The following is a 22208-nucleotide window of genomic DNA, read 5'->3' as shown; positions in this document are numbered from 1 at the left end:
GATTCTGGATTTTTTTTTATGACCATGTAGATGACTTGTTAATGGTTCTGTGATGCTTTTGGAGACATGCTAGCATACTTCATGTTGCCAGACAGGCTCCATTTAAGACGATTTATTAATCAAGCCTAAGCACCTTAGGCTTATGAAACAGAGTTGTGCTTTACAAAAGCACAACTGTTTAATTGCTCTCGTCTCATTTTTTAAGGCGAAGTGATCATTTAATCAACTCGATTCATTCAGGTTGGTTTAGGATAGCTTTCTTGAATCTTGAATGAAATCATTGTTTGAAAACTGCCTTTGTGTTTCCACTGGATGTCTCTGATGAACTATTAGCCTTTGTGTAATCATCTGAAACATGCAACTTTGACCAAAAAAAAAAAAAAAAGCAAGAACCAAATACTATTTCAGAGCATTATGTTCCAACTATAGTATTTAAAAACACTTGTGTAGATACACAGAACCTAAATAATATAAAAAGCCAAGTGTTTTGTCATCCGAAATCCAAATAGTTTAGGTAAAATTACACTAAAACTATGCTTTAAAAGCAAATCAAAGCATACGAATAACAACCAGGTTTAAATTAAAAAGCATGCCTTTTTATTTTCTAACACATTGAGGTGGAGTCGTTTGTGACTCTACCTTACATGCTGCTTTGTTCAGAGGAGAGAGAGAGAGAGACGCTGCACAAGGCACTTTAATTTCTGCCACTCTCTCAGCAGCACAGAAGACATCATCAGACTATACACCGAGGCCAACATGAACCACACGAGCCTGTACAGCTTTACTTTTGGTACATTCAGACTTTAAATAGAATCATATATTCATACACACACATCCCACATTGGTAAAAATCATACTGGCAAGATATTTGTACAGATCTGCTCAAATTGAATGCAAAGAATGCATAATTTTCTAAAAGAAAAAGACGCGCACTGATCCAAGCGAAGAGCGACAGTCATCGGAGGACATTCACAGGAACAGAGCACGATAGAAATGAGGTCCAAATCAGCCACATCCTGGCATAGTACCCGCCTGTGAAGAACATTTCCCATTGTGTGAGGTCTGTTGGACAAAATAAACACCCATCTGTGAGAGTGTGCATTATTATACCCACTATCAGTAGCCATCCCCTGGATAATGCTTGCAAGAGAAAAGGTAACTGAAAAGTCAGTCTCCTTTTTCTCTGTAAATTACAGCTTCACTTAATGCATTATGTTAATTTCCTTCTTTAAACCTCGAATCAGAAGCTTAAGTAGTGCATTATGAGTTTGGGAAAGAATCGCTGGGGTAAAAAAGGTAAGAAGCAAGCATAACAGGGCAGCACATAAAGTGAAAATGCGGCTGTACATCATTGCGCGGTAGTGAGAGTGTGACATGACAGCAACATGGCAAATACAGAAGAGAAAATAAATGCAGTATTCAGCTCCGGCGAGACTTCGAGTGATGGATGAGCCATTGAAGTGTGATATCTGCAAATGAGAGAAAGACAGGCTGTTTTAGAAGCAAGAAAGAAAACAGTTCAAATATACCATATTGGAGCTAGACAGCCTAAATATATGGAAAGTATGGAAGACAAATAAATCATAACTGGCATTTTAATTGTTTTTAAAAAAAAATCTGATGCAATAAGAGCCTTCAGAGCCACAACTCTAAAACAGAAACGCATTTCAGACGAGGTGGAACTTCAGAGCACTGCATCTCTCTTTGAATCGCTCATTTCCTGACAACAAAATGCCTCTTTAATTTAATATGCTGACTGGATTTGTGCCACTTACTGAGAATGCATAAACAGATTAAGTGAGCACTCCTGCATTCACTCTGTATGAAGAATAATATCTCTTCTTTCCTTACCAGGATTACGAAACAATTGGGATATTGTTTTTAAGGGAAGGAACAATCGAACATTAAGGGATGAAGACAACACAGGTCTCACTACCAGAGTCGGCAGCCGAACAATCAAGGAGACTACACGCGTTCTTTGTAAGCATCAAGTTTCTCAGATCTGAAAATGTATTGTTTTTACTGGGTAACTTTTATTATGTGTCCTCTATCAATAAAAATACTTCTGTCTGTTATTTCAACTTGAATCAATTATAATTTTGTCCAAACATTTTCCCTTCATGTTTACCCCTAATATTTAGCTACAACAGTAACTCTTTTTTTTTCCCTCAATGCTTGAGCCAAATGAATAATATCAATAATTCGACTTCCCTTCCATCCACTACAACCGTAGCATGAAATTAAAGTGACTTTTTAAGGATAAATGAATACATGCTTGAAAAACTAACTGCAGACAGACTTTTAAAGATTAAGAGTCTAGACCAGGAGTCTTCAAATCCAGTGTCCTGCACCTTCCTATTCCAACACACTTGAATCAAACGGCTGAATTACCTCCTCAGAAAGCAGTCTAGTTCTTCAGCATCATTTTAATGATCTCATTATTTGATTAAGTTGTGCTGAAGCAGAGACACGTATGAGGCCCTGTGAACATGAAACGACTATGGTATATATTTGCAAACAATTAAGAAAAATGTGCATCCACACTGCAACGTGCAAAACAAAAAAAAACAAAAAAAATGAAGTAGTCAACATTCTGGACCAATCGGTGGCACTCTAACGCTGCTGGAGAAACACAAAAAAACACAATGACTTTCGTGAAAGTGACACATGGGGGATCAAGAGAGATGGAGCTTCAGCATCATCATTTAAAAAAGAAAACAGAAAAAAGAAGCGGCTCGCAGTGGTTCTGAAAATTTTCCACTCTGGAATCTGGCTTTGAAAATGATCATTTCTGGTCTTCCAAGACGTCGAATCTGTGCTGACGTGCAGCCTAAACGACAAAAGAAAACATTTTGCAAATCCACCTAAAATCATGTCCATGTGGATGGGGACAGAAGTTGCAGGACACCAGGCTTCAAGGCCTGGACTTGAACTCCTCTGGTCTAGACTGTGTCCTCAGCGCACATTACTGTGGAACAGTTAAAGCTTGACAAGAAAAAAGCAAATTGACTACATGTGTGAAAATTATGCTTTCAGCTGCTGCATCATCAGTGTAAATTTTAAATACTGGTCAGAACTGCAGCACACATGTCATCTACCAGACTGCTGCCGAAGTTTTATAGGGTTTCTACAAATTTTAATAAGTTAAAGACATTTTACAGTCCCCTATTACATCAATCTGAGGCTCACATCAATTACCAAAAACAATTTTGTTTTTATAAACAACTAATATATAATTCTGAATACCACAGCAAAACCTTTTGAGTAAAACATGCTTAATAAAACTACAAAAATGCTGTTGAAGAAGCAGAATCCTCCTATAAGTGAAAAGGCAAGTGTCACAGCATTAGCTTACTAAATCCAGCACCACAACACATTTATTTATCAAACGAATTCCGCACTAAGAAAATTTAAAAATATATATAAAAAGGTTAACAGAAGAAATGACGGGCATATTAAGGAACTAAATTTAATTGAAGATCTATATCTGTGGATAAAATTGCTTTATGACTTTTTTATATTCTTCAGAAATCCAAAATTTAACTTCAACTACAGGTGGAAATAAAACAGTGCAGTCTAAACACCTGTAAGCATAATGCTTCAATAGAACAACACTACGGAAATGAAGTGCAACTTGCCAATGTTGTCTTTCTCTTTGCAGGAAATGGAGTAGCAGCATATCTCTCTGTCCTGAATAGCTGCAAGGTTCCTGCAAATGGAAACAAGGGTGTGACATACATACATGACAACACATCTTTTCCCCAGTTTATTCGCTGTCTGGGAGATGCATGCATTTTCTGAACTTGACACTAGATGGAGCCAGTAATGCACAAACGACAACAGCTGCAGTTGAAAAGAAATGTGGATGTGGAACTTAGGCAAGACCTGTCAGCAGGACAAAAATGTTTGAAACGTTGCAGGACTTTAAAAAAACAACAACTCATAATTGGTCAAAGTTTTAAAAACAGTTAAACTGCTCTAATCTGCAGGTTTTCAGCTGAATCAATTTCAGACGTTGGCACGTTTTGTTTTGTCTCACTCATACCCACATTTTCTCAATGAGCTGCTTTTCATCTAAAGCGTTGGGGAGATCCCTTTTGTTGCCAAGAACCAAAACCTAAACAGAGAAAGGAGAAACACAACATTACTACTGCAGAGTGAAACTGCAGGGATTAATCTAAAGGAAGCCACAAAGTTTTCCGTAACCGGTATGGAAATTACACACGTCTGCAGAAGTGCTTGCAGGGAGACACTTACAGGAATTCCTTGCAACTGAGGTTTGTCTAATAAGTTATGAAGCTCATTCCTGGAGGCCTCCACCTTTTCTCGATCTGCAGCGTCAACCATGTACCTTCAGTTTCGTACGCATGAAGAAACAAAAAAAAAAACTGCTTTAGTCATCGTTAGCAAGAAAGTAACACTTTTGTGTCACTCAAGCTGTCCCTAATTTAAATAAAACCAGAGAAACGGTTTGGATACTCACACAATAGCATTAACTCCCCGACAGTACCTCTCCCACATGCTCCTGAACCTGGGCTGCCCTCCTATGTCCCAGATCTGCAGAAAGAACAGCAAAGTTTCTGGATATTCACTTCTTCATTTAGGGGAGAACTGTAGTTTTTCCACAAAACATTTTAAACATTTAGAAGTGAAGTGACTATTAACAATAGATCAAATAAAGCCGAACCTTGATGGTGACATTTCCTTTAGTGACTTTCCTCATGTTGAAGCCGACTGTAGGGATCATGTCTTCACTGAAATGACCAGACTGGAAAAACACAACGGTGAAATTAATTCTTTATGCTTCTTCCTTGGTTCGCAGTTTCTACATATGCTACACTTCTTCACAAATGTTTATTGAAAATGGTCGTTTTTGAGCTGTCTTGTCAAAGGAAATGAGAAAATCAAAAAGCTATGAGAACCACAATTTTAGTGGATTATAAAAAAAAAACACACACACATTAGTGTCAACATCCTAATAAATAAGAAATTTTAAAGCTAATTTAAGTACTTTACATCATAAATTGAAACCAATTTCAGAAATATTTATTACACACACCAATATATTTCAAGCTTTTATTTTACTTAATTTGTATGATTATGGCTTACAGATAATGGAAACCCAAAATTTTGTTTCTTAGAGGAATTGAATATTACAAACCAAAGAAAGGATAAAGGATTTCTAATACCCCTTACCAAAAATATGCTAATTTTTTCTACAGTATCTTTTGCATAAATTACTGCACAACACCATAAAGGTAACCAGCCTGTAGCTCTGCTGGGTACAGCAGCCCAGGTTGCCGTCTTGTATTCCCATTTGCTTACACAAGCATTATTTTTCCTTCCACTCTCTTTTTGTGTACTTGGATATAACGTCAGCTTCTTCAGCGATGACATTTTGCGGCTCACCCTCTTTCTGAAGAGTGTAGTTGTTCTCATGATTATGTAGGTCAAAGCATTTCCACATGAAAATGCATTATTTATGAACTTAAGCCACATTGTGATTTCCAGAGAAATTTTTGGTTTTATTAATTGTAAACCATAAGTATCAAACGTACAAAACGTGAACCACTGAAATGCATCACTATATGTGTAAAGAAATATGTACGAATTTCCCTCGATAATTTAAATAACTGAAATAAATAATTTATTTATGGGGATGTACCAGTAGCAACGGTTTCACCTGGACAGTTTTGTAAGTTTACGTTGTTAAAGTTACCACAAAATAAAAAAGGAGTTAAGTGCCAATATATGAAAACGTAACTTCTAGAAACTTGAAATGACTCTTTACAAATGACAAGTCATATGGGTAACATAACATACGACTTGTCTTAAAATAAACCCAAACTATAATTTGGACAAGGATTAGTAGTATTTGCTTTTGAAATTACATCAGCTAGTACAAGTTTCTGAAGATAACGTTTCCCTGAGAAGGAACAGCTAATAAACGGTTGTAGGAAGGTGAAACTCTTTGCAATCTAATGCAACGTGTGTCAACATTTCCTCTTGAAAAACAAATGAAGACGTGAGAAAATGTTCCCCTGAATTCCTGTAGGCGCAAACAACTGACTACTGTGAGCTACTTTATGTTCAAATTGTTTTATTCTCCCTAAACTTTGATTACTTTGTAAAGTAAGAGTGCATGTACAGCTTTGATACAGTCCACAGCACATGACTTCCCAGAGTCACCTGATGAAGCCAAGTGGCTCAGCAGTCTTATGACTGAGAGGAGGAGAAGCCACCCCCACCGCAGCCATTCATGAAATCAAAACTATGCGTCACTGGCTACATGGGCCGGTTTTTTTAAGCCTTTACACATAAAGGAGGAAACAGAGTCACGCTCAACCGCCAAACAAATTTCCCTTCTAACAATCGATAGAGTACAATACAAACTGGAGAGTTATTCAAGATAAATAAAAAAAATAAAAAAAAACAGTTTGCAAATCTTTGGTGTTCACTTATGTTTCTTAAGATAGTGGTGATGGTTGCAGCTTTAGGCAACAAGCATTCTTAGTTCCTTATTTTGAAGAGTTTTCTGCGCATCTGAGGTCTACAATAACCTATTTTCAGTTGCAAGTAATTGACAGTGTTAATAATCTGACCAACAAGTGGCTAAAATGACTGAATACATTACAACACCAGTTCCTCAAGTTTGTTTTCAAATGTTAGATTTTTTTTCTAAAACCTCAGAACAAAGATTTTTAAAAAATGGTTAAATGGCCTTATTTGGTATTTTCTACAAAAAATCATAATGACGTCTCTGACTTGGTGCATTCAACCCAGCAGTGACCTAATAAAAGTTTTAATTGAAGAGCTGAGCCCAAAATGCAACAGGAATCTAGAACTAATGTTTGTTAAAATATAATTAGAAAAAAAAGACTTAATTGGGTAACACTAACATTAGCTAACATTAGCATGTTACTACAGACCCCAAAATCTTCTAAACCTCATCATTTTTACATTGGCTGTCATACCAGTAGAACCTCACAAGCTGCTAAAAGAATGCTAGCCAAAAGTAGATAACACCGTTAGTGACGGCATTCAAAATAAAACATCTACACTCTGAAAATGACAGATTATGTTGATGCAATGTTTAGAAATCTATCTTCTCATCGGTGTTTACAAAGTGCTATTAGCAAACACCAAAACCACACATGACAGAAACTTCGTCCCCTATGCCTGCGGTGACTGAGAAGGGTCAACAAAATGCACAATTTACAGCACAACAACAAAAGCCAGAACAGAAGTCATTCTAAGTTGGTATAATTTCCTTTTAAGCATGTCTTCTGTTGTGGCATTTGTTGTCACGTTGTGGGTTTTGCACTTTGTTGACCCTTCTGAGCATCCATACAGGCTGCCTCATGCAGCTTGATTAGTCAGCTCAGCTCCTCTGCTGTGAACAAAATAAGCATATCTGACCCACCACAACCTGCTTTCCTTTTATTCTTGTTCTTTACGCAACAAACTGGTTGAACATACACACCATTTCTTTTATCCCTCTTTTTATTTCTTCTAATATTTATACTTAATGTCTGTGCACTGAGTGTGAAAACCAAATGTCAAAGTCCTTGTTTATGTACACAATCCTGGTCAATAAAGCCGAACCTAATAATTTGCAAGCCAATTTCATGTTTGCTAACAGCATGCTAGCTAGTAGAAGACAATGAGTTGTCTTGCTGTGGATTCACTGAAAAAAAGAGTCATTTAAGTTCCTAATTATATCAGCGGTGCTGACGAGAAGTTACAACTACAAGACAAGAGGGAGGTGTGGGGTTAGCATGTTGGTTATGAAGCCTTAGCACTTACTGATAATGAGCAAACGCAGAAAGACTCTGATCAGTATCTAACACATCCTGCCATCTTTTGGCTTCCTCATCTAAATTGTAGTCTACAGTTTAGCTAACCATGTGCCTTTTCTAATAAAACCTTCTTTTTAATTTGCTGAATTTCACTAACTAGTTAATTCTGTTTAGAAATTTCCTGTTTTGCTTTTTTTCTATTAGGGGAAACAATTATAAAATCGTAAATGTCAAAAGGGATAAACAAATCGAATATTGAGATAACGCAGTTAACATACTTTACTAACCACTCTCTCTATCCCATCAACACAATGTGCAATGACGCTCCAAATAAAAATCCTTTTCATTGTGTAAAGTAAGATTTAATTGCTCCGCAGACAAAACTGATGGAGAAATAAATTAGGAAACTTTTGAGGGGGGGGAGGGGAAGCCTTATATATGAGTACATGCAATTAGCAGCAGCCAATTCATCTAGCATGCATGGTTTTAGAGCATGGATCTGGTGAGCCTGGAATCTGTAAAGAAAAAGTACCCTAACCGGGATTTCAACCCAATATCTTAAGGCAAAGTTTAGAGTCTTTGCAACGAGGCAACAGTGCAAAGCAAGAAGGTACTGATGAGCTGCTCAAGAAACATTTAAAAAAGGTAGCATTGAGAAAAATACAACACTAACGTGACCCAGGGGAAGGAATAGGTGCAACTGGATGTTACGCTAATGATTCATTGTCCTCTGAAATCAAATTGCTAGTATTGAAATCCAACAATCCGTGAACCAAATCCAATTTCAAAAACCAGTGGGATTTGCTTTTTCATATGATCAGTGATCAGGTAATAGCTAGGGGTGCAAGATATATTTCTATCAACAAATAATTTTAGTCATTTTTTGACATGTCAGTATTGGTCTCATAAGTAAAACAGAACGAGTGTTATTAAATGTAGCTTTGTAGTCATTTTTAATTTTATTGACCAGGTAAAACTGTACTTATCTGTTATTTACTTTGAAACATTGTAGAAACACATTCACGAAATGACAATTAAATTTAATAGGCACAAATAAGCAGTTTTCATTTCAATTTTTTCTTTACAGAAGCCATGAATAAGTTTCATTTGCAAGGCTGCCATCTTTAATTTAGAAGTAGGGTTTGATGAGAAATCTCAGTTTCTCACCTTGAATATCAAATAGAGGACAATCATTCCTTTAACATCTCCAAATTAAACATCTGAGCAGAAATGCAGCATACAATCAAATGCCAGGTTTCAAACAAGCATGCAGCTCCATACATAGAGCAGTGCGTTTGTGCTTTGGTTTTTAAGTTATACAAAAACAAACCGAAAGAGTGCTGACCCTTACTAGTTTTAAAATATAAGTCTGTATGAAGATACTTAAGAAAATCTGTTTTGGGTGTGGTTCCTTTTTTTACCGAGTTGGCAATTATGATTAAAAAAAAAAGTTAGAGCATCCCTGGATTAGACAACATTAGCTGCCACAAAAGCTGCAACCAATATTTGAGAAATCTCTGCAAAAGTTGCATAAGAGAGGCTTTCTCAAACATGCAAAAGAAAACTGTAACACAAGTATATCGAAATATTTCCATTTGTTTGGGTCCTGTTCATAATTAAACATATTTGTGCAAGATAGAAAGTTAAACTGAATCAATATAGGCATAACAAAGAAATGGCAAGCTGTTATGTTGTTGTTGTTTTCACAAAATTCCGCATATTCATCCGATTAATGGAAGCTCATGAAACTGTGGCATTTATTTGATTCACCGTCTCAGGGTGTGAATGGCAACCACACGTCGCTCTTGCTGACTTGTTACAACAGTAACACTTACTCTAGAAGTCTTCACATGACTGTGGGATCCATCCTGTTTGTGTGCAATTCTTGCAACAGTCGACATGTTTTTGTCAACTTCCTGGTGATAGAAAATTTCTAAACACCTCTGTGAATTTCCCACAGCGCGAAGGTGACAAAAACCACAAACGACTGGGAAGAGAGGTTAGCATGTACAGTAATAACAGAGTTAACAAGAGCCGAAAAGCGGCAAACTAGTTAGCAGACGTGTTGACAAAACACCAACAGCGTGGCTACCGCAGGTGTGTTTTTAACTGATTTCGCACAGGCAACGGAGCGACAGCTGTACAGCCAAAAAAAACACCGAGTTTCAGTCCCTGCCCAATCTGGGTGACTAACATCCCATTAAAAAGGCTAATGGTGTTAGCATTAACCTAGCAAAAGTAGCTAGTAGTAATAGCCGCTGAGGACTTACAGCGATCACGTTTACAAATGTTGTTTTTCCAGAGTACTGCAGGCCGACCAGAGTCAGCTCCATCTCTTCCTTCCAAAACAGGGACCTGAACCAGTCCAAAAGCCGATTTATTAGCGCCAGCATCTTGATGTCGCCGATCACGCTCCCCTGTGGTGGTTTTCTTTCTCTCCCTCCCTGTCAGATGTGGCGTTGTCCAGCAGCAGCAGCAGCAGCAACAAAGGGGGAAGGAAGGGAACTGGGACACATAGGCAATGGTCATATGATCAGTCAGTCAACACTGTTCAACAGCGCCCCTACTGGTAGTGGAATCCCATAGCTTTCATCTTGAGCTTGTTCTTCTTCGTCTTCTTGTTGTTGTTCTTTTTCTTCATTCTTCTTCTTAAGGTGCTTTGTCGCGGCTGGAAGACCAACTATATAGGTGCATTACCGCCACCAAGTGGACTGGAGTGTAGACAGGAAATTAGCAGAAAAAATTGATTCAAGAACATTTGTTTTTCCAAGAATCACATGACTTGATCTTTTATTTTAAGTGTATTCATACAAAACAATTTTCAACTATATGTTTAATTTATGATTTTTTTTTCATTGCCTTTTTGAGATGTTTCATTACTGGATTGTATAATATGCCCCTGGTGAATGTTTTCCTGTAATTTTAAGTGCTTAAAGCTTCAATCTGTAATTTTTGCATATTTGTTGAACTATGTCGTGATAGTATGGTATGAGACAAATAATCTGTGAAAAAATAGACCTCTGCCTTCTTCCAGTGCTCCAGTTTTAGAAAAAAAACCAATCAGAACCAGGAGGCGGGTCTTAGCGCTGTCAGTCACAATCTTGTGTGGTGCTGCTCATCCCCTTCTCACTACTCCTCTTGTTCTCTGCTACCGCTACAACTTCTCTAAGTCAGCAGAGCCGGTCATGAATGTTCAGACTAATCATAGCCACTGATAACAATAAATAACAATGGAAGTGCATGAGGTTGGGTGACTCCTCCTGACTCTCTTCATGACTCTGATTTGTTGTTTTTGGTCTGGAATGGGGCATATCTTCTTCAGAAGGCATTTGTAGCTCAGAGAAGATGTCTTGAGTGAAGGATCAGAAGTGATGAGAACTAATAAATACATAAATAAATACTCTTATATCAATGGATATTTGTGAAATTTAGAAACATATACTGATATCCAATTATTATTTTTTCCAGAATAAAGGAAGTAAACTCATCACAAATACTGCGATTTAAGCAATGTTTATTTGAAAAAGACAAAAAGTACACTTCGTAGCAGTTCCATTTCAATTGTTTTGAAATGGAACCGGAAGTCTATAATTTATAAGTATGATGAGTCTTGAAATTATAATTTTCCCTTAAATCCAGCTGATGAATACAGAGAAAATATGACAAAACACTAATAAATTACAGTTAATACATACATTTCAGTGTATTTTTCACTATTTATAACTATTGATCTGATGATCCTGCTGATTGAAATTAACTTGCTCATATAATGGTGTTTCCCATTTAAGCCTTACAAAACATTTCTCATCATATAATATTGCATCATAAGAAAAAAATGTGATTTAAAAATCATTAAAACATAAGTTTAAGCAATTTCTTGTAACATTAGAACTAGCAGGACCAGTTCTGATTATGTTCATATTCTAAAAGCTCATATCAGTTTTTAAAATGCTTTAACAAACATATAATAATTTAATATAAATAACCAACCTCTTTGCTTCTTCAGCAAAACATCAAAAACTTAAAATTAACATAACATTTAAATACAGTTGGGGGTGATAAACATTTTAACAACAACATTTCATTTATGTTTGACACATAAATTGTTATGTTTCTAGTAGGACTGATCAAAAAATAAGTTTAGGCTGGAAAAAACATGCCTTTTCCCCTTTAAATACGGATGACTTCTAAGAATTACTGAATTAAACACAGGACAAAAACCTAGAGATTGGAGTAGTGCTCCACTTTCCTATGCTACAACCATAAAGTTGCAGCCAGAGTTGCAATGTAAAAGTTTTTATATCAAAGCAAATTTATGTGTCAGAATTGCCTAGTCAAAGTACTGACCAACTTTTCAGATTTTTGTTTGTCTCTAAATTCTGTGCTAGTTCATCTGTCACACAGAAGGTGGCTGCATTAACCGGAAAAAATGCAAAAGGTTCAATGTGGTGTGTACACTAATCCATACATGTTCCAGTGGTAGTCATAGCTTATCAGAACGGACAAGATATCTCTTGTTGAAAAAGTGATGAGTCCAAATGAGTCACACTGCAACAGTCCTTGAGTTCATCCTGGATGACGAGCTTGAGTCCGCTCTCCTCCTTTGAAAGGTGGAAGTCACTGGTTTTGGACGAGACCGCTTGGACTGAAGTCTTACCTGAGGCAGAGACATAATTTAGTGACAGAATACTAGAAAAATATTTACAGATAATGTTGATTCTTCTAAGAGTGGTACTGCTTCTGTCGCCCCTAAACCAATCATAATGCAGAAAATCCACTAAAATCTTCAGCCAGATAAAATGCAGTGCCCTACTAGGCATGAAAAATAATCTCCCTATTCCCAGCAGCAAGTAAGGAACATTAACTTTCCATTTACAATATATTCAAAACTCAATTAAAAACTTGCTAATTTCAACTGTCATATTAGTTATATTTTACACCCCCCTTTCCTATACTACGTTCAGGAACTGTCCTAAATGCCCATAAATAAGAAGTTTTTAACAAACACTGTAGTTCCAATCCGACACACAGCGTGCCATAAATGCAGCAGTTGAAATATTTTCAATATGTATGAGGTAGAATTCAGGTTTCATTTACAGGATTTTATCCATCCATCCTTTAAGTCCAGGAGGGACACCCAGACATCTCTTTCCCCAGGGGCTATTAGTTCATTCTGGGGGAACTCAAGGTGTTCCGATGCCAAAAAGGACAAATAGTCCATCCAACATGTTTTTGCCCCAAGGGTTTCTTCTATCTGAAAAATGCCGGGAAAGCCTCCAGACATAGAGGCTTGACCCTCCTTAGCTTACGAAGCATCCAACTAAGAGATCTTGTCAACTTATTTTTAACTCTGAGCCCTATGGAAGAAAGTCACTAAAGCCACTTGTGTTTTAGGGCTATCTTAAATGAATACTGACAGCTATTCAACACGATAAAGCCTTTTTTTTCTCTACCCTGCGACTTTATGAGTTTTTCAGTAATATTGCCATTTCATAAATTACTGCTTTGTAGTATCATCATCCATTATTCCACTCTTGCATGTGTGCAGACAAAAACAACTCATTTATGTTTGATGAAAATATGTTCTGCAGAGTTAAAATATCTTAAACTTGTTTACTTGCAACATTGTTCTTCTGGTTCCTCCTCAGGTTCTTTGAGCAGACGTAAAACATTAACAGAAAGAGAGTCAGGGAGAGAAAAACAAAGCTAATGCTCATGATCCAGTGAGTATTGCCATAGTCTTTGCCATCTCTTTGTGAATCTGGAAAAAAGTCAAATAATAGTTAGCTTCTAAGACTGACAATTCATCATATATTCATCCATCCGCCAGTCAATCAGTCAGTGTTTGTCCAGGGTTGAGACATGGAAGTAGCACCTTAAGTAGAGAGGCCCAGACTTCCCTCAACGACTCCCCCTCGCCCTCCCATATGGCATCCTGCATCTACTCCTCTTAGAACATGCCTGCAACATCTCAGTCGGGAGATGTCCAGGAGACACCCTAACCAAATGTCTGAGCCACCTCAACTGGATCTGCTCGATGTGCCTCTTCTGGATGACTGAGCTTCTCATCCTATTTATGGAGAGCTCAAACACCCTGTGGAGAAAACTACTTTCAGCCGCTTGTATATGCAATCTCATTCTTTTGGTCACTACCCAAAACTTGTGATCATAGATGAGAGTAAATCATAGATAGCCGGTAAATCAAGAGCTTTGCCTTTTGGCTCAACTCTCTCTTCACCACAACAGATCGGTACAGCGCTTATATCATTGTAGACATAGCACCCATCCACCTGTCGACCTCCCACTCCATTTTTTCCTCATTTGAAGAAAAAATCCTGAGAAACTTGAACTCCTCTACTTGGGGCAGGACCTCATCCCCCACCCATGGAAAGTATTCTACCCATTCCCCACTTAAGACCATGCTCTCGGATTTGGAGGTACTGTTCCTCATCACCGGCTGCTTCACACTGAGCAGTAAACTCCTCCAGCATAAACTGGAGATGATGGTTTGATGAAGCCAACAGGACAACATCATCTGCAAAGAGCAGAGACCCCATCCAGAGGCCACCAAAACATATCTCTTCAACACTTTGGCTGCAAAAACAAAAGCTGTCCAGAATTGTGACAGAGGACAACTTTGACAGAGTCTAACTTTCACTAAAAATGAGCCTGACTTACTGGTAGCAAAGCAGACCAAGCTGTGGTGCCGGTAACACAGGGACCTACCAACCTACATCAAAGGGCCTGCTAACCCATACTCCTGCAGTGACCCAAATAGGACTCCCCACCTTCTCCAAATCCACAAAGAACTTGTAGACTGGTTTGGTGAACTCCCATGTATCCACCAGGACCTTTCTGAGGGTGTAGTGCTTGTTCAGTGTTCCACAGACAGGACAAAAACCACACTGTTCCTTTTGAATCTGAGGTTCAACTATCCAGATGACACCTCTCCAGAATCCCTGAATAGATCTTATCAGAGAGGCTTATTAGAGTGATCATCCTTTAGTTGGAAGACACTCTGCTACCCTTCTTTTTAAATATGAGAACCGCCACCCTGGTCTGCCAATCTAGGGGAAATATCACACGATATTGTAGAGTCATGTCAATGAACACAGCACCACAACATCCAGAGTCTTAAGAAACTCTTTGAGAATCTTATCCACCCTACCAATTTTGCATGGGAGAAACATGGAAGAAATTACAGCCAAAATATTGTCATGGAAGTATTCACATGTTAACGTACCAATACAAACAGCGTCATGAGTTTTGTTTCCTGGATTCTCTTCAGCAAGTCCCTTTGTACTGCATCTGTAAATCATACAATATGTTAATGATACTCTAAACTTTATCACGCTACACAGTTTTTCTCATTTTTTCCTTTTCCTCAAGTACAATTATTATTTCTTGGTGGCTTGTTGAGTGACACTGATTGTTGCCACTATAAAATGCATGAAAAGAAAAAGAATGGCAAGAAATGGGTACAGTGCCTTGAAAATATATTTGAATTGGGATTCACAGTTGCATTGAAGTTTTAACTTTGACAAGGTTATCATAGCAAATTCATGCTTTGGTCCAAAACCATTCCATTGTTTCCTTGGCTGTATGTTTCTCCTCCATCTTTGCATCAACTCTGACAAGCTTCCTTGCTGAAGAAAGCAATCCAGCAGCATGACTCTGCAACCACTGTTCAGAGCAATGTTAGAGTTTTCCTCAGTCACTTTGGCACATTTCTTAGATCCGAATTGAAATTCTCAAATCTGCTTATCCAGTCTTCATAGCAATATCTAAGAAGGATTTAGAGAAATCAGTCAAGCTCACAGTCATGCGTTTGGACTGTGGGAGGAAGCCAGAGTACCCAAAGAGAACCCAAGCAAGCGCAGAAAAACCCCGGGCAAGGATTTGAACCCTGAACCTTCTTGCTGCAAGGCAACAATGCTGCCTCCTATATCAAAACTTGTTTTTATTTTTTTTCTAAATCTGTCCAAAACTGGTACATTGCTCCCAGGAGAATCCAGACTTTCTCCAACCAAAGTAAAGCATTAGATCAACAAATAATCAACCAGTTTTCTGAAATCAGGTGTAGAAATACTGCACTCTAATTCCTACAGAAATGCATGAGTAGTTTTCCTTAAAAAGATTGTCCTACGTTCCCATTTCTACTTTTGTTTTTTCTTCTTCTCTGAGCTCTGCAGTGTTGCCTTTTCCATACAGCGAAGACATAGTCTGTCAACAAATTATTGTACAAATATTAAGCGTAAATTTGGATCTTACTATTAATCTCCAACAATTGCATTTTACAATAATTGTCATCAAAGATACTGCAATAGTTCACATCAAACTATCCCTCCAGAGAACTCTGTTATATTGACATCATGACTAAACAATTTAACTGTCTAACTTGTACACAATGACACAAAGTCAGCACCAACATATTTATTGACACAGATGAGAAGTGAACTAAGGATTTTGAGCAAGAGACTTTTTATGGTGTTGTAATATTTTGTACTGTTTTACTGTATTGAAAATATCGAAGAAGGTTCAAGTAATGTACCAATAAGACTGAGTTAAGTATCTTTGGTACATGCCATGGGTTTTTTTTGCAGGTGTTCACTTTTTGTCTCATTTTACCACAGCACATACTTCAATATCTTTGGTTTTTCCCTACATTGGTTTTTCCCCACAAACCACAGGTGGGGATCTCTTGTGGCTTTATTTTAATGATAACTTTCGAATACCATAGAATAATTACCTTATTTTCCCAACAGGGAAATTTTACGCACAGTAGAAACGCATGACACAGTCAAGAAAACAAGTAAGACTTTATTTTTTCCCACTCTTCCATTTAATATGTGGATAGATTCTTCCACCTGTTTTGCAGATCTCTAGATTTGCTCTTGCTTTAAACTTCTCAACAACTTTATCCTCAGTCTCTTAGCACTTTTCATTGGTCTTCATTGTGTTTTAAGTTAAGTAATGTCCTTTAGCAAACCTATTAGATCTTGACAGAGTAGCTGTATATATACTGAAAAAAATTACACACTGGGCTATCATTACTTTATACATACTATTTTGGTCAATTCTAGAAGGAATCAGTTCCACTGGATTTTATTTAGGGCTGTTAGAAAGGGGGAGAATAAAGGCAAGAATGTGTTACATGCTTTTATTTGTGAGAAATATTGAAAACCATGTATCATTTTCCTTTCATTTGACATGAAAACTCTGCTTTCGTTTGACACAGACTTGGCGATCTAAGAAAAGTTTGGGCATTTTCTGTATTTTTAGTAAACTTTTGAGCTCAGAGAAAGCATTTAATTAGCTTAAAATTCCCACAATTTCTTTACAATCAAAAATAAAGGATCAAAGATCAATTTCTGTTAAAAAGGAGATTAAAATACATGCTGTTACTTGCTTCTATACACTTGAGGTATTAAGAGTTGGTTCCAGTAGTGCATTGCCTACAAATTTACATAAGTTTTTTTTTTCTATGACTTTATATTGCAACCTACAGCAATGGTAGAAATGCTAAGAAATGTGTCTTACTGTGTCCACGGCTTGCAGGTGTCGTCTTTTGCATCAAAGAAATTATTTTCACGGCATTTAAATTCACATTTATAAGAATAGCTTCCATTCTCCAACTCTATAGACAGACAGACAGACAGACAGACAGATTAATCATTTCCTTTTGCGTAGGGGTGGCAAACTTCTAATGCCATCCACTCTCATGTGAAGGATAAGGAGTAATATTGTCACTTTCCTAAAATAATGGCATTTCATTTATCACCAAAAGTGAATTTGGCAAAAACAATCACCACCTCACCATCTGCCAAAAAATGACATGCAAAAAAAAAAATCACTTTTGGCAAAAAAGTGATTTCCGTTATTCTAAGAGGGTGACAATATGTAAATAGCTCTAGCCTAGTCGATGACACACAGATATCTCATGTCACCAAATAATTAATTTTTGATATGTCTGAATATGTCCACTCTCACCTGTCTTTATTGGTTCCTCTCCTGCGCTGCACTTGCTTTCCTCACAAAGTGAGCATGACTTGTCTGAGCACAGGAAGCCAGGTCGGCACTGACAGTTTCCCTTTGTGGTTTTGGTACAGTTCTCGGCAAACCCTGCAGACAAACAAGAATTCCAACCATTTTTTATATTTGCTTTGAGCCACTAAGTTAGATGAATTGTTATTGTACATGCAAAGTGTTACCTTGCTGGCATGAAGGGCATTCCTTACAGCTGCTAAAGGCATTGATATGTTCTGCATAAGTCCCTTCTGGACAGGCTATGCAGACAGTTTCCCGAGTTTGAGAGCAAAAGTCCTTCATATATGTTCCTTCCAATCAAACAACACATTTTGTCAACTCCAAGAGTATTTTAATACTCAGTATATTTTATCAGTAATGTTATTATTAGATCTAAAAACACAAAACACCTGCGCAAAACTATTCATTGCTTTCACATGGTTTATGTAGGGCTTTAAAAATGTCAAAACTTTAACACTTACCAGGCTCACACTTGTCACAGCAACGTCCATTTTTTACATACTGATTATCTCCACAATTTTCTTTCTCTCCTTTAGTCCAAGTGCTCAGAGAAAACACTATTAGAAGTGCTCTGGAGAAGCTGAGATGAATCATTTTAGTCAGAGCTGCGTTTGTGTGTGTGAGATTTTATATTGGCTTTCTGCGTGACGTCACTGTCGGGGTTTCTTAACAAGAGGTGGTGTTAGACTTCAGGAAGTGAAAGACCACTCATCTCTACGCAAAAGCATTCAACAGTACAGGATGAATCAAATAGTTTTCACTGCAAACGTGTTCATCTTCATTTTTTTTATGAAGTCACTACAAATCTGCGCTTCAATATAACTTAACTCATGAGTTGTGGAGTTTGTGTATTAAAACACCATTTAAAATCTGTTGTGAGAATCCTAACTTTTAAATAATGTCACACATACATTCACCGGCCACTTTATTAGGTACATCTTTTCAACAATTCAATATGTCAGCATTTCAGCCAGCCATTTCATGCCAGCTACTCGATGCTCTACTACGGCATGTAGATGTGGTGAAGATAACTTACTGCTGAGTGTCACAAAGGAGATTGAAGTGACTTTGGATGACAGGGATGGTGTGAGTATCAGAAACTGCTAACAAGAAGATCAAAGAAGGATCTGAGAGAGAGTGAGTGAAAAAAATGACTTGTTGATGTCAGATGTAAGAGGAGAATTAGCCGAGTGCAGTGTGATACAAGCAAAGTCTTTGGAATAGCATTTTTGGACAAAGGACACATCTAACCTGAAGCTACAATTATCAAAAGTGGACAATAAAAGATTGTAAAAATGTCGCCTGGTCCAATGAGACTTGCTCTCAGCTGCAATATTTAGATAGTAGGATCAGAGTTTGCTGTGAATGGATCCATTTCTACCTGGTATCAAAGGTTGAGTGTGCCGTTTTTGTGAGGGTGTGAGATATTTTTATCTATTTTTTTTTTTTTTTGCCTACTTCATGTCTCTTAACACCAATGGAAAGGACACAACCCACTTGAGTACTGCTTTTAATCATTCCCCTCATCATTAAATCCCTATCTCAATCTTTTGACGACAAGTTCAAGCAGGATTATGCACTCTGTCACAAAGCTCAAATATTTTCAATCTGCTTTCTCGACAATGACAATAAGTTCACTGTACAGAAACGTCCACAGTCACCAAAACTCAATCCAATTGAGCACTGAGCTGATGTGGTGGAATAGTAGATCCTCTGACAAACCTGCAGCAACTAGCAACAACTGTCTAATACGTACAACCGGATTCAACACGAAGCTTCATGAAGAATTTGAGAAGTTCTGTAAGTGGCCAGTGAGTGAAGTTGACCCTCTAAAAATTGAAACACTACAACCAGTTTTCCATTTGTTTAACTTATTTAACTGTGCAAAATTTACCCTTACAACAAACCAACTTCTACATTTGGCAACCGTCACCCACATACGTTTAAGCCATAAAAGGAGGGTGTAGTTAACAGCTATTGTACTCATACAACTATTACTAATAATGCTTCCTGTGTCTGATCTTCATTGAGTTCATTGTCCCTCAGGTAAAATGTCGATCAAACTGGATGAAAATTCTTCACAATCCATCAAAAGTGGCTTAATCAGGACAGTGTTTACTAAAGTCAGCAAATTATCCTTAAACTGAATCCATTATGAAACAATTATTTTTTGCAAATTTTTTACATTTTCATTTTGGTCTCTACTCCTTCTAAAAACAATCTAAGTGCTTAAAAACCCCTCTCAGTTGTTTTCTAGAAGCAAGTTAATGTTTTTTTGTAGTCTGGAAAATGAACTGTTTCAAAAACCTCCACATTATTAAGTCTCAACCACAAGGCACTGCCCGTTCCCTAGAAACGCTAGCTGAGCCCCCACTCCTCACCAAGCAACCCAAGCAGGAACTCAGGCATGTTTGTGAGCTTGTTTCACCGCTGCTATGCTGTACAATGGCTGCTGAAAAAGACAAGAGTTTTGCTCTGACTCAGATTCTAGTCACAATTCCACATCTGGTAGCAATCAAACAAGCAGCAACTTATTTTGATTTACAGAGATAAGAGGAACTAACACATCACATTCTGAAAGCTCATATCAGAAGAACTGAGCAAAGTGAAATCTCATCATCTGAGAATAATTGTGCAAAAAAATGTAACGAACATGTTTTGTATAGCCCATAAACAAATCCTAACTTATTCAAGGAGGCATAAAAGATCACCTTTAACCTAAATTCTTTTCATCGATCTCTGCTTTTTACTACTTTTGTCCCAGTCCTTTTGTAACTCCTATAGTATTATATGATGCTTATTATGAGGAAACATGTTTTATTGAATGGTTTAAAACTTTATATTTCATTGAAGTCCAACCGTAGTTGTTCAGATTTTATTTTTATCCTGCAACTTTTTAAAAAGTAAATGTCTCTCCCTGCAACCTTTTTCTTAAAGCTATGTCCTCTTTGTTTGTGGCTGATTTATCTGAAATAACAAACAATAAGGAGTATTTTCCAAACAATCTGGAGTATTTTTCAAATTTTACAATGTTTTTCGACACTAGACCTATAGAATCCTGAAAGACAAAATTTCTGAAGCACTATTACTGCACATGGCTTACAAACAAGCTTATTTTATGTAATTTATTTTGACGAATGATAAGTTTTTATTTCAAAAGTCATTTTATTTGGCACACAATTAGGGGAAAGCATGAAAATGTACCTATATTTTATAATCATTTTAATTTAAGGTGCATTTCAATTTACTTTACGTTATTTTTCATTTAAACTCAAGCAAGGTAATTTATAGAGCTGAAAAAAATTATCTTGGTGTGAACATCAATTTCACACCAACCGCAGTTTTTAAAGAAAAATACTAAAATGTGGTTAATAGACTTCTCAGACTTGAAAAAAAATCTGTTTTGTTCCTTTGAAAGTGTAAGCATGATAAAATCTGCAAGTAAGCTCAATGTGGGGGTTTTTTTTTGTTGTTGCTTTTCTATGAACCTCTGTTAAAACAGTTTCCGGTGCCCAGAATCTTATGTTCAAGTCTGTTGCTGCATGTTGAGTTTTATAGTTTCACAGACGTCAAAAGAACATTTGAACATCTGGTCTGCAAAAAACTAAAATAATGATTGATTTGATCACCTAGTCCAAATCAATGAGGGTTTTCATGTACTGTAAAATGTGAAATCTTGAGTATCACAGAGCGAGTTGGGTAGGTTTATTCAGAATAACTGACTTCTGTTAAGAATGTATTAAGCCCATCTTCTGAATCAGGGCCCTGATGTTTGGTTTGGTTTTGTTTCGGGGTTTTCTGCACTATATACATTTTCACACAGGCGTTCAAACATTACTGATAACTGATAATGCATGTTACTTTATGGGTTTAATTGAATTATCTCCCTAAAATACGACCGTCTCGTCTTGTCTGCCTCTGTTTGATGCTGTCTTTATGCCGGGCTGCAGCAGCTTGTAAATGTATTTACAGTAATTTATAGAGCAAGATAAATTTCAGGCAGAATTTCAAAATAAAGTAGTATTGTTTTGTGTGTGATCATAAGAGTTGGGTAATAGCCAGTTACATTTACTCAATTACATTTACTTGAGTAACTTTTTTGAAAAAATTTAACTTTTAAGAGTATTTTTCCTATACTTTTTACTTTTACTTGAGTAGTTTTATTATGAAGTATTGTTTCTCCGACTTGAGTAAAATATCTGAATTCTCTACCCACTGAATGAGAAGAGCATGTTCTAATCAAAAATTCACCATAGACAGACACACCCCTGCAGGTTTTATCAAGATTTCATATGTTTTTTATTGAAAGAAACTGATTTGGAAACATTTTTCTTTTGCCTGATTTTGTTATTTTTTTGCTAC

At 37.0% G+C, this 22208-nt stretch overlaps 2 protein-coding genes across 2 annotated transcripts; both read right to left on the bottom strand.

Moving 5' to 3' along the window:
• Positions 1–574: 574 nt before the first annotated feature.
• Positions 575–10403, bottom strand: arl8ba (ADP-ribosylation factor-like 8Ba). Its single transcript, XM_008408697.3, has 7 exons — positions 10070–10403; positions 4688–4768; positions 4484–4557; positions 4258–4351; positions 4050–4117; positions 3639–3709; positions 575–1469 (listed from the first exon to the last, which is right to left on the bottom strand). The coding sequence occupies exons 1-7, from the start codon at positions 10190–10192 to the stop codon at positions 1420–1422; spliced, it is 561 nt and encodes a 186-aa protein (XP_008406919.1). The 5' UTR covers positions 10193–10403; the 3' UTR covers positions 575–1419.
• A 948-nt stretch (positions 10404–11351) lies between these two features.
• On the bottom strand, positions 11352–20783 carry tnfrsf18 (tumor necrosis factor receptor superfamily, member 18). Its single transcript, XM_017304690.2, has 7 exons — positions 18308–20783; positions 18011–18136; positions 17790–17921; positions 17340–17436; positions 15043–15107; positions 13417–13560; positions 11352–12456 (listed from the first exon to the last, which is right to left on the bottom strand). The coding sequence occupies exons 1-7, from the start codon at positions 18438–18440 to the stop codon at positions 12293–12295; spliced, it is 861 nt and encodes a 286-aa protein (XP_017160179.2). The 5' UTR covers positions 18441–20783; the 3' UTR covers positions 11352–12292.
• Between the last annotated feature and the right edge of the window lie 1425 nt (positions 20784–22208).

This window comes from Poecilia reticulata, chromosome 5 (genome assembly GCF_904066995.2).
Source record: "Poecilia reticulata chromosome 5, P_reticulata-male-v2, whole genome shotgun sequence".
Taxonomy (NCBI): domain Eukaryota; kingdom Metazoa; phylum Chordata; class Actinopteri; order Cyprinodontiformes; family Poeciliidae; genus Poecilia; species Poecilia reticulata.
Note: the sequence above shows the minus strand (reverse complement) of the source record. Positions and strands in the feature narration are given on the sequence as shown.

Excerpts from the sequence above, each read along its gene's own strand:
- arl8ba (XM_008408697.3), bottom strand. The coding sequence starts at position 10,192 with ATGCTGGCGCTAATAAATCGGCTTTTGGACTGGTTCAGGTCCCTGTTT. Across the intron at positions 4,769-10,069 it reads CATTTGTAAACGTGATCGCT|TCTGGTCATTTCAGTGAAGA; the intron begins GTAAGTCCTCAG and ends GTGTTTTTCCAG. Across the intron at positions 4,558-4,687 it reads AAGGAAATGTCACCATCAAG|ATCTGGGACATAGGAGGGCA; the intron begins GTTCGGCTTTAT and ends TTCTTTCTGCAG.
- tnfrsf18 (XM_017304690.2), bottom strand. The coding sequence starts at position 18,440 with ATGATTCATCTCAGCTTCTCCAGAGCACTTCTAATAGTGTTTTCTCTG. Across the intron at positions 15,108-17,339 it reads ACCTGCAAGCCGTGGACACA|ATGCAGTACAAAGGGACTTG; the intron begins GTAAGACACATT and ends TATGATTTACAG. Across the intron at positions 13,561-15,042 it reads TCATGACGCTGTTTGTATTG|ATTCACAAAGAGATGGCAAA; the intron begins GTACGTTAACAT and ends ACTTTTTTCCAG.